The sequence below is a fragment of the Cydia amplana genome, chromosome Z, assembly GCF_948474715.1.
Source record: "Cydia amplana chromosome Z, ilCydAmpl1.1, whole genome shotgun sequence".
NCBI classification, from domain to species: domain Eukaryota; kingdom Metazoa; phylum Arthropoda; class Insecta; order Lepidoptera; family Tortricidae; genus Cydia; species Cydia amplana.
Window position 1 is genome coordinate 5925373 of NC_086096.1, and position 12143 is coordinate 5937515.

Below are 12143 nucleotides of genomic sequence, written 5' to 3' on the forward strand. Positions count from 1 at the left end.
ATCGATTAATGCGAATATTGTGTATTTAATTTCTATGCAAAGTGTTTCAGTTTTGGTTGCGCTTGATTTTAGACTTTAAATATCGATTTTGTCAGTTAATGAATATATATAGCGTATATAATTACTAACACAGTAGGCTTAGCACAGGAACGCCGCCACAGTAAGCCCGCGAGATAGACTAACCGTTCCGTCTCTTATTAATTAATACGGTTAGAAAATGACGAGTAGTCTATTTTGCGCGAGCTACTTCGGCAGCGCTCCTGTGCTAAGAATATATGGGCTTCTCGAATCCTAGCCTTATTTCATTTTAGAACAGACAAAGCGTACAACTTGGTACACATGATACAATTCTAACAAGGCTGTCTTAGTTGGTGCTGTTACGTATATCAGTCCAGTTAATATTTCACCCGGATTGAACAGCCGCCTGAACAAACGCAACAAACATTCCATACTAACAACCGAACAAGAGCGACACGTTGAGGGGAGTCGATGTGTTCGCGTCTCGAACGTAAAAGTTTACGTTAAACTGAGGTTTTGCGTGAGAAATGAGGGTACATATAAAAGTTATCAATCGAAGTATAGAAGCGACGCTCTTCAAATAATAAGTTGTTTCAATACTCATGCAACTGCGGATTAGGTAACCCTAATGGGATAAGTGTCGCTTCTATACCGTTGAATTCTTATGTCGGCTTGGGACCGGGGTGTACCACGGACGTAACAGCGGATATGGGACATTCTGCGAGGTAAAGCGCGTCATCCCCGAGGTGATAGACATTTTGCGTTTACACTCTACCAATGCATGTAAGTATGAGTAACCTACAGTAGGTTACCTAACAAACTTGGCATAATATTTATTATAACATCATAAATAAGTAAACGCAATCATGAGAAAGGAACCTCGTTAACATCGAATCCAAAGGGTACGTCGTTACCTGTGGAAACACCCGCAAGGCCCTTCTTAGGAATAGCATTCTAACGTTAATGATATGCCACGTAGATCTGAATTTGTACGTATTGCTTGGTGGAGCCCATAATGAATGAACAATAATGTAATACCGAGAACAATGAAGATTTAGCTGTAAGATACAATTTAATTCCTTTTTAAGATACACTGATAAACGTCCCAATTTTCATTTCCAAGTAAGCACGGTAGGTGTGTGGATAACTTAATATTTTCAAAGTTGTAATAGCATACATGTCGAAATAGAAGCAGAAGTAATTTTCTAAGATAACAATGGTGTGGACGTTTCGCGTAACTCGAAAATGTGATCAAAGTAACGTATTCGCCGATGTTGTCCTAGTGAATCACGCTCACTGAATGCTTCAATCTTAAAATTACTTTAAAATTCAGTCATCGACTGAATCGCATCGCATCGGCAAAATGCTCGAGTTTGATAAGGTATGTTATAAAGGAACTAAATTAATATAACGTCGCCATCTAAAAGCTTTGTACCTACGGTCTTCACGATCATTGCATCAACGATTTGTTATCTGTATATAGCAACGCGTGATTTCATACAAGGCTTTTTGTTAAGTCGACGATTAAATTGTATGTGTACTCTGGGCCCTCCTTTTATTAGAGTACCTCTAAAGCGACGGTTAAGGAGAATGGAGCCAAAGAGCTCTATGTTGATTACAATAATATCAATAAACTGTTAACTTCAAACATGCCAACACAGGTACTCTAGCTGATTTTAAAATGATATAATTCTTGCCACGTTATTTGTGACTTATTGCCTATTACTGTCTAATCTGATGCCCGAGTTGAATGATACCTCTAGCACAATGTTTATAGAAGACAAGTAATAATAAACTAATTTATAAGAGTCGAGAAGTTGTCTTCGAAATAAACGCGTTTGTGCGAGAGGGTCTAGTCGATGACGGGCTTAAGGGTGCGTTCGGTTCGCTATTAACTTGGAGAATAACGAATTGTGCTCAGTTGTCACCGACGAAACCGTCCGGCGAGCCTAGGAAACACACACGTGTAAAAGAGAGGTGATCAACGTGCGTTCTCATGGCTGAGCCATGCCCTGTCTTTGGCGGCTGAGACGTAAAGTAACCTATACTTGGTCAACCAGATCTTGACAGTAGAAAAAGGCGGCAAATTTGAAAAATGTAGGCGCGAAGGGATATCGTCCCATAGAAAATTTGAATTTCGCGCCTTTTTTTACTGACAAGATTTGGTTGACCAGCTATATATAATTTGGATAAGGAAGATATAATGTTGTACATAAATGATATGCTAGGGTCTTATACGGTTCCAAAAAAGTTACGTCCAGTAAATGATTCACTTTATGCAAAATGAAACTTATGTATAAAATAGAGAATTAAATGTACCTACCTATTTCCGTGAGAATATTGTTTTAAACCTTTACTGAATGCCCATTGTTAATATGAGGTCATGAGTTTCCAGCGCGTCGGACGCACCTGTGCACTGTGTATATTTTCGTACCCTACGTCCGTTATGTTACAAATTCCGATCTATGTATGGCCAATGTTTCATTGTCTTGGAGTTATGAAACTTAAGAAGGAAATATTTTGAGATAATTATAAGTGTATATTTTTTTCTAACAAATAAAAAGTTTTGAAATTATATATTTGTTTTATTTCTATCTACTAAGGCCCATTTTCTCTAAAAACTATACGAATAATAAAATAAATAGAAATAGGTGCGCTAAGACTGCATAATGGGATATAATACTTTTTTTTTGCCACCCGAATGCACACTTGATCATTTTGCTTGCAGTCTAATAATAGATAATGAAAGTGAACATATTGTTAATTGACCATTTGTAACACTTCTTTCAACAATAATAATAAGGTTTATTGTCTATGTCCCAATAATTTAAACTACTTTCTTTATCCTGAATAGGCATATAACGACATTTTAAAGCGTTCCTAATGAAACATAATGCTACTCTAATTATTTACAATAAAACAGTAATCTCCTTGTAAAATCACTTTTTATTAGAACCATCATAAATTCACACAATTTATAAACACAGTTGTTGACATTTCGTTAAGAGCAAGTGGTTTAAAAATAAAACAGCATACGTACAATTGTGTGAGCTCCAAACAGTTAATTCGCCTTTTATTTACCCAACAATAAGTATCAGAACTATTTATTTAAAGGATTAAAAAAGGTGTATGTGCTAACACATACCTAGTTAGGTACCCGCTCTTTGACTATCCCAACTACCTTCCAACCTGTATACAAAGCAAAGGTGGTTTGATGTTTGATAACAGTAATATTATATATGTAGGTATGTAACGGTGGACAATATTTCAATAGGTAATCAATTCCATAATTGTGGGATTCGATTGTCAAAAACTTGTTTTATTGTCATGATTTCAACCACTTTTAAATAAAAAAACAACAGTTATTTTCAGAGTATTTTAAATTATTGTCAAAGCTTTACAAGCTTGCGGCGAATTTTCTTTTTGGAGTCTATTCCACTCCGCGGTATCAACATGTATAACCTCACGATATACTGATTTCTTTAAAAGGTAATCTGCTTATTTAAAAATCTAGAAATCATAAAACTCTTTTATTATCCATTGTACCTCTACAAAGCACATAGTGGAGCAGGCCCCGAGTGGCTGCGCGCGCCGCCCGTGCGCAGTAAATTTCCAAACAAAAGTATTCGCAATATTGTAAAGTTTGGTGTATTATTTCCATCTATCGTAGCCCCGCGTGACCGCTGCCATACTTGGGGCGGATGGGAATGATTTATATGTAGGTCTATTCCCATCTGTACCCGGCAGGGACAAATGGGAATACACCAAAAGTTTCCTCTTAGACGTGAGTACACTGAGTACCGGGGCGGCGCGCGGCGCCGCTGCGGCCCGAACAGGTCCTAGTCAGATCCAGCTACTGATCCTGTTCTAACCTAACTACGAAGAGAAACGCCCGCCCTTATGCCGCGCGACACTGGCGATTAACTAACTTAATACATTATACATATAACATACCAATTGAGTACACAATTCAGGTCTATTGTATTTTAAAATAGCAAATCTGTTTGAACATCTAGTGTTAAGTTAGTTAAGCGCTCCCCTGGCTAAAGCGTGCGACCCTGCGACAACAACACACATAAATACTTAACATAATGATATCAATTGTAATGGAGCAAGCAATCTCCTCTATATTTAAACACTTTATACTTATTAAAAGCAGTGAGTGATTTCAATAATCCAGACAACTAAAAATATCTTACTCACAATTAATACTGATGAGCTTAACTAAAACAAAGTAAATATTTCTCAGACAATTTGATCACAACACTTCGATTAATATGAAATAAACGAGTACAAAATATATTTAAAACTTGATTTACATATATATCTAGGCGTTATACATAGGCAAAACAATCTTCCAAAACGCTTTTACGTTAAATAATCATTCTCGAAATTTTTATCTTGGTCTTAACTTAGCACCCAGCGAGGCTCTAGCGAACCGCCGACGTTTCCTCTCACTCTAACGACCCTACAGCGAAAGAGACAACCGGTATTAATTTACAAGTGAATATAATTACACACACATGAAGAAACGTGTTGACTTACGTACACAACAGGAGTTAAGCTTCGTCAATGGGAGGGTTGTCCCTCTCGCCGTTTTTATGTGATCAAACTAAATATTCGTTTCGGGCGGCACAAAACAATTACAAGTAGTGTAAAGTGACTTCCTACACGAACACTACGTCATAGATGTAGTACATAAGTATATTAGGTACAGTCGCCATCAGATATATCGGAGCGGCCAACGGGCTCAAAAATATCTGAACACTAAAGATCGGTTTTCCTAGGATAGCGGTGCCGTCATATAGCGGCCGTCTCCATACTAAATAATACGGCTAAATATGGATGTCGTAGTATTTGTATGGAGACGGCCGCTATATGACGGCACCGCTTTCGGAGGAAACCAAAGCTTAACGCCTTGACAATAAAGGTGTGTTCATATATTTCTGAGCTTGGCCGCTCCGATATATTTGATGGCGACTGTACCTAATATACATGTATAGTTTATACCAGTGGCTAATAACGATTATTTTAAAAAGGTACGAGATGAGTGCGCTTCGAACAAAAGGGTACGTAACCGGTGGCTCGCGGAGCTGTTTTACCATTGTCCCGGAATATTTACATTCCACTGTCCTCACAAGATATGTACACTTACACGATTCTTTGGTTCCGTCGTAAACTTTAACGTTAACATGTTTGTGATGATACCTTACAAACTTTATTATATATACCTACCCTTCGCGGTCACAGTTATTCAAATAAATTACGCACACGTGTACTTATATACTTACTTAGGCAAATAATTACGTTCAGTACCAACAAAATATAAATAATCATCAAAGAACAACGCTCATAATCACATCCATGCCGTAACTTAATAGTTTTAAAGCTTTTCTGTACTTATTAAAAATAAATATCAAGCGATAGGAAACGAATTCCGCAATAATACGCCCCCACTAGCGCATACACTCAACATGGGATTATACAATTTTCTATATACTGCTTAAGAAGCAATGTTTCGCATATTGCTGCAAATTCAAATCAAATCAACTTTTTAGGAGAGGGCATGATATTCGAGGGACATGACATGATGGACTAGCATTTAACAAAAACATAACATTATCAACACAAATTATACTAAGTAACTAGTCTATCTTTTTTGAAAGTTTGTTTCTGTTCAGCTTCTAACAGTTAAATCTTATTAGTTTAGGTAGATGTTATTTAGACAGATACCTATTAAAATGTCAAGGGATTTGCCGTAGGTACGTTATAATTAACGAAATTTGGTGACCTCGAGGGTTTAATAAATCATTACATAATATTGCTATTATAATTACAAAGTGCCGTGATGAAAAGTGCAAATCTTTCGATGCAATAAGTATTCATAATCGCAGTGATAATACGTGATCTTTTTATAATTCGTGGCTAGCATTCAGTTACAGTTAAACGGTATATGCCTACGCAGTAAAATGGATGTCTAAAACAGCGTAACTTCTGTGTGATAGGTTCATCGTAGGATTGTACTATTTGTACTCGCTATTTTAAAATACGTTTCTTTATTATATTTACACGTTATCAATTTAGAGAATAATAGAGTTGGGTGTATGCGCTTAGGTCATGTTTAGGCCAAAACCACGCCGGTGCGATTAGCCATTATAAATGATTGCCGAGCAAAGCGTCCAATCATAGCATGGCCAGCTAACACATCAACCGACATTTTAGGTATTAAACAGAATGTAAACAAATAAAATCTACTGACTCGGTTATTCGACCAATGAGACAATACCATAGTATCAAAACTCCAACCTATCTTAAGATCGGTTTTCCTAGGATAGCGGTGCCGTCATATAGCGGCCGTCTCCATACTAAATAATACGGCTAAATATGGATGTCGTAGTATTTGTATGGAGACGGCCGCTATATGACGGCACCGCTATCAGAGGAAACCGAAGCTTTAGTGAACTATGGTATTTATAACAGACAATCGCACCAGCGTGGCATTCGTGTTAGGTGTTTAGCAAACGATGGCCTCCGAGATGGGGTTCTCGGTGATGCGGATGACGGGCGAGTGGCGGCAGGGGCGGCGGCGCTCGGCGTCCGACAGGCGGCGGAACAACACGATCTTGGTCGGCGAGAGCGGCGCCACTGAAACCCAACGTCATTAATGCCTCGCCCACGTTCATATGTAAACAATACTCGGAAAACATATAAAAACTCGAAAATGCGCGTTTTCCCAGAGATAAGACCTAGCTAGATCGATTTTTCGCCCCCGAAAACCCCCATATAGCAAATTTCATCGAAATCGTTAGAGCCGTTTCCGAGATCCCCGAAATATATATATATATATATATAAATAAATAAATAAACAAGAATTGCTCGTTTAAAGGTATTAGATAGATAGATAGATTAGATGAGCGAATTCGCTCGACGCCGGCGCTTGTTACTTCGACCGTCATTTGTTTATCCCACATGCACTGTGCTCAGCGGGAAGCGTCGGCGTGGAGCGAGTTCACACTGAGCATTTTTCTAATGTAGTCAAGTCTGGTTCAGTACGTCATGTAGATACTGAATCAAGTTTTACTCGGTTAGATTATTCACATTCTTTAAGCATAGACCTCAGCTAACGAAGCAAATTGTTAATATCAAAACATTTTGTGAAAAAATATAGTTGTTAAAAAGCTTAGATTCTGACGCCAAAACTCCGTGACTGCTATGTTTATAATTGACAGCAAACACAACTCCCGCTACGAATCCTCGCACATCTCTGGTGGAAATGCAGCCTTAAGAGGAAAGAAAGTGCGATTCATAAGTGCTTGTTGCTAGGCCTACATGAATAAAGTATATTTAGATTGACTGATTGAAAATCAAAGTATTCCTCACATCACACTTTCACCAATATTGCTGCCACCTACTAGAATCTATGGATTAACTAGACTATAGATAGACCATCAGCATTTGTTCAATAATCAAGGAAACATAAAATATTTACAGTGGATACAAAAAATATAATTTAAAAATGTTGGCGTGTCATACTAAAAACAACAAATACTATTATGTAACATATTAAAAGCACTACGGGGATGTAGTCAACATATATTCAACATGCGAAAACAATAATATCATTGGTACCATGGTTTTAAAGCATATAATGTTATGTTAGGGCGCATGTACACGGTGCCGCCTCCGCGCCGCCGCCGCACCTTCGCGCTATGTACACGAGACGCGTAAAACCCGCGGCGGCGGCACCGTGTACACGCGCCCTTACGCTTACGTTGTCTAGGTACAACGGATATCATTATTTTCGCAAATAAAAAACAATAAATAAGAAAATAAGGTGTGACTTACTGTTTCTACGAAAGCTCTAGACGGTCACAGCTCCCGGCTGGGATTCTCTATGGCAGGGCGTGCTTATTTTTTGCAGTTGCACAACGCCTACCGTGGTGAAAAATAAAACAAAATAAATAGAATGAGAAATAACACGTGCTGTTGTGGTGGCTAGAGAAGTCTTGAATGTGTTCGATTAATTGTAGGTAAATATATCTAGCAAAACAGTTATTCTGAGTAATATTTAGAGCACTACAAGTAATTCTTTAGCCACTAACACTTATGCAAGGAATGACTAGGAAAATCGAGTCTAATATCATGTTTGTAATGTTTTAATGATCACTAAAAGTAGATAAAATATTAGTGACGTAAATTTTTTGTAGTAAGTAATAGATATCGTAGTCGTCCTGTCATAAGGTTATGAATAATTACGTGAAATAAGGACTAAGAATAATGTTTCTAATAGGTATAATACTGTATATGGTACGCGATGTAGAAGAGCATGCACTCGATGTTCAATTTGTTCAACGATAAGTTGATATTAGATTTATAGAATAACAACATAATTGTGTTAAAATACATTTAGACATTTACACGGTCACCTACAGCTCACAACTAAACCTACTAAAGTTATTTGTATTTTTTTATTATAATACACGGAACTCAACTAGCTATTCATATTTCTATAGACAGCCGTAGCTTTAATCTACAGGTTAGCGCACACAACACTAATTGTAAGTAAAAGGGGAAACTAAGCAGTACCAATTAAAGCTCTCCCGCTAATACATACCGGATTAGGATGGCCGCAAAATGCAATATCCAGGCTCAAACGTAATTAAGAAAACAAAGAAAAGGTTCAGAACATATCATTTAAACAAGTTACACATCCATTACATCCTAATATTGTCAAGTAAGACTTTTTTGATTTTATTTTACTGAACCAAACAGAAAAAAACGGGTAAAATAAACATTGACAACACTAAATGATTTTTAAAAATTTAATGCCGGGCGAAAGCCATAAAATTGTTTTTCTACTCCAGCACTTAAATGTGTCAATTAAATGACTGACAGTGATATCTAAAGCAATGTCATTTGAATGCTTTGTCTATAGGCTCATAAGATGACTGCTAGCAGTCATCTTATGAGTATAATACAACTGCTTTATTTTTTTTAAAGATACAAGTTCCGATCATCTTGATTGAAAGAGGTATGTTTTCATTTACAATAATAACTCTTTTTTTTTTTGAAATAATAACTCAATTTTTTTTAAATAATAACTCTTTTTTTTTAATAATAACTCTTTTTTTTAATAATAACTCTTTTTTTAATAATAACTCTCTCTTTTTTTTTTTTTTTTTTTTTTTTTTTTTGCTGCAGCTGTCATAGAAAAAGTAATGTATACAACAGCTCATAATTGGTTCTTAAAATTCTCGGGTCTTTTTTTACAAAACTCGACTTTTTTTTTTTTTTTTTTGCTGCAGCTGTCATAGAAAAAGTAATGTATGCAACAGCTCATAATTGGTTCTTAAAATTCTCGGGTCTTTTTTTACAAAACTCGACTACGTCTCGTTTTGTAACTTCGACCCTTGAATTTTAAGAACCCTTATTATATCACTGTTGCATAAACTACTATTATCTAAGTAATCTATTATCTAACAAAATATTTGAAAATTGTTTACATTCCAAGTATAAACAACGATTAGTAAGACGAGTAGGGTGACGCCTTGGAGGATATAATCAAACGGAGACGCCATGTCTGTAATTTTGTGTACAAAACAGTCTGCCGATTTTTGCGGGGGAGGGGAACGTCAAATGTATGAGTAACGTAAAAATAGCCATGTCAGATAAACGTCAGTCCATACATTGTGTATGACCGTTGGCCGCCTATTTTCGACAGAGGGGAAAGCCTGTCAATGGCTACTCCGTTTAGTTGTATCCTCCAAGGGTGACGCGGCCAAACAGATGCAAAAATAGTGTTGACTAGTTATTTAGTAATGTTATGTAATTATGTACGTTTTCTTAAGGGTTCGGTGTCGTAATGGAAGGTGGCGTTGTGTACCAGTGGTTGCATCTATCGAGCGAGGCGTGGCGTGGTTTAGATATTGGTAATATGTTGGTCGTCCAAATGCAAAGCTAGCCGGTGCACATTCGCACTAAACAGCATGACAATGTTCATGTTGTTGTCTGTATGTCGATTATAGTGAATAACACATTAAAAGCACTAAAAGCAGTCATTTCTTTGAAGATGATTAACCTTAGTGACTATGCTATTATTATATAACAACGAGTAAATGACTAGAATACATTCACATTTGGTACACATTTTAGTAATGATTAATTCGTTATATTCTAAAATTACACCGAAATTACAGTCGCGTGCATAGACTTTATAAATTATATAAAAATATCGCGAGGGGACGTCATAATTATAATATAAATACATATAATTTCGAATTTGGTAGACATTTGAATAGGACGGAAATAGAGACGGAAGGCTGGAAATTAATGATTGTTGAAGGTGTTATAATTCGATATGCACGCGTCCGCGGTGAAGACCCTTATTATAAGACCCGTCATTGAGGGCTTGGTCAAAACTCTTTGGCAGTATCTGTGGCATAAGTATTTGGCAACAGACTACCTTAATGTAAGTTTATTTGGCAGATTCTGTGTTCAAAATTATTGTGTATGTTTATATTCCATCGTGATTAGATATTTTATCCGAATACATGTAATAATAATATTTTAAACACCCATGCCATCCATTGTATCGAATTCCTTAACATTTATATAAATCCAAAATATCTAAATCTTTATTAATTAATTAATATTTCGATATTTTTTTGTAGGCATATATCTTCAATCCAGTAGTAATTTAGGTTAAGTATAAGAAGTTCCAACCCTGTGAAATTGTGTCAAATACAATTCAACTTTTTTGTTTCTCACATTTGAAACGACACCATAAATACTAGCACTGTACTTATTTTTCGTTTAACTTTTCGATAATTCATATCAATAACTAATTATGTAATTATGCATAGTAGCTAACCGTAACATGATGCGAATATTGTAGGTAAGTGTTTACTTATCTAAAATAAACCTTTTGCAAAGGCTTTTGACCTTTTGCAAAATCAGTGGGCTCGATAAAAATGCTTTTCCGATTCTTTACGTTACCTACTTACCTGCGACCACAGACATCTGAACTTTTTAAAGACGTACAAAGTTGAACTTTTGACTGACAATGAAATCTAGTGCAACTGTGCAAATGCTCCCGACTTTATATGTCTATGATAAAGCACCGACCAATGATTTAACATTTATATCTCAAAAATGTCGAAAATAAATTGAGAATTCACTTTGGTGTAAATAAATGGTAATGAATATTCTATGGGTTTTAATTTCCTTTATACCATATTCTTTTTTTTTATTGGTCGATGCTCTAAGTTCAGGGGTCCAATTTGAATTGGTTTTCAAAATTTGACATTTCGGCCGATATACCTATCACATAAGCAGCGATAGTGTAGCCATATGGTAGGTATGCCATTTCGCCTTCTGCCACTGTCTGAAGTCTAATCTGGCCTGGCCCCAGTTGGCTCTGGGCATGGCCATAAACAAAAGAATATGTCAGAACGCGTAAAATAGTGCAAAATATTGGTTGTCAAGCGGTTACCTTTGACAATCCACTAAACCCTTTGACCGCCAAAGACGCGCAAGGTTACACTTAAACACCAGTTAAATATCAACCTTCATGCGTTCCAATAAGGTTTAGGATGGCGCGTTGCATAGAATAGGCGTGGCGTTCAAAAGGTTCAGGAGCCTCACAATACCATCCACATCAACGGAATATTTTGCACTCCTTTCCGCGATTGAATATACTCCTTTGTCTAGGGTCATGACGAAGGAAATGACGCTGACTAGTTCCATGGTTCCATGGTTGCGTTGGCGTGGTCGCGTCCAGCGGTTTACTTACCGTAGCCCTCGCCCTGCAGGAACAGACGGAAAGCCTCGGAGATCTTGCCCGGCTGCTCTTCGAGAACCATGCCGCAGTCGGATATCTGAAATCAGTCGTTGGATATGTTTACCACAATGAAATAAATATGAAGCGTATTTCTGATTTAATGTAACGATTCAAATGTGGTATCGGAGGTACCTACGATTCAGCCTAAAGGAACGTTAGACAATGTTAAGCCGCATTGAAGTTGTCAGCGTCGATAGTTAAACCAGTGAGACATCTGTAGTGGTCATATATCATATACCTTTATCAGGTAGAGTTGTTGAAGATAAAGATAAAAGATTTTTATTCG

The 12143-nt window shown here is 36.8% G+C and overlaps 1 protein-coding gene across 3 annotated transcripts in view; it reads right to left on the reverse strand.

Moving 5' to 3' along the window:
- Window positions 1–6480: 6480 nt before the first annotated feature.
- Window positions 6481–12143, reverse strand: part of LOC134660906 (protein NDRG3-like) — a 115410-nt gene continuing 109747 nt past the window's right edge. For 2 of the 3 annotated variants that reach the window (XM_063516780.1, XM_063516778.1), the window contains 2 exons: window positions 11810–11894; window positions 6481–6663 (listed from right to left, as the gene is read on the reverse strand). In XM_063516780.1, the coding sequence (XP_063372850.1) occupies window positions 6533–6663; window positions 11810–11894 (216 nt within the window). In that variant the 3' untranslated portion in view covers window positions 6481–6532. Of the gene's footprint in view, window positions 6664–7863; window positions 7951–11809; window positions 11895–12143 lie in introns of all 3 variants that reach the window. The other variant, XM_063516779.1, reaches the window with a different exon arrangement.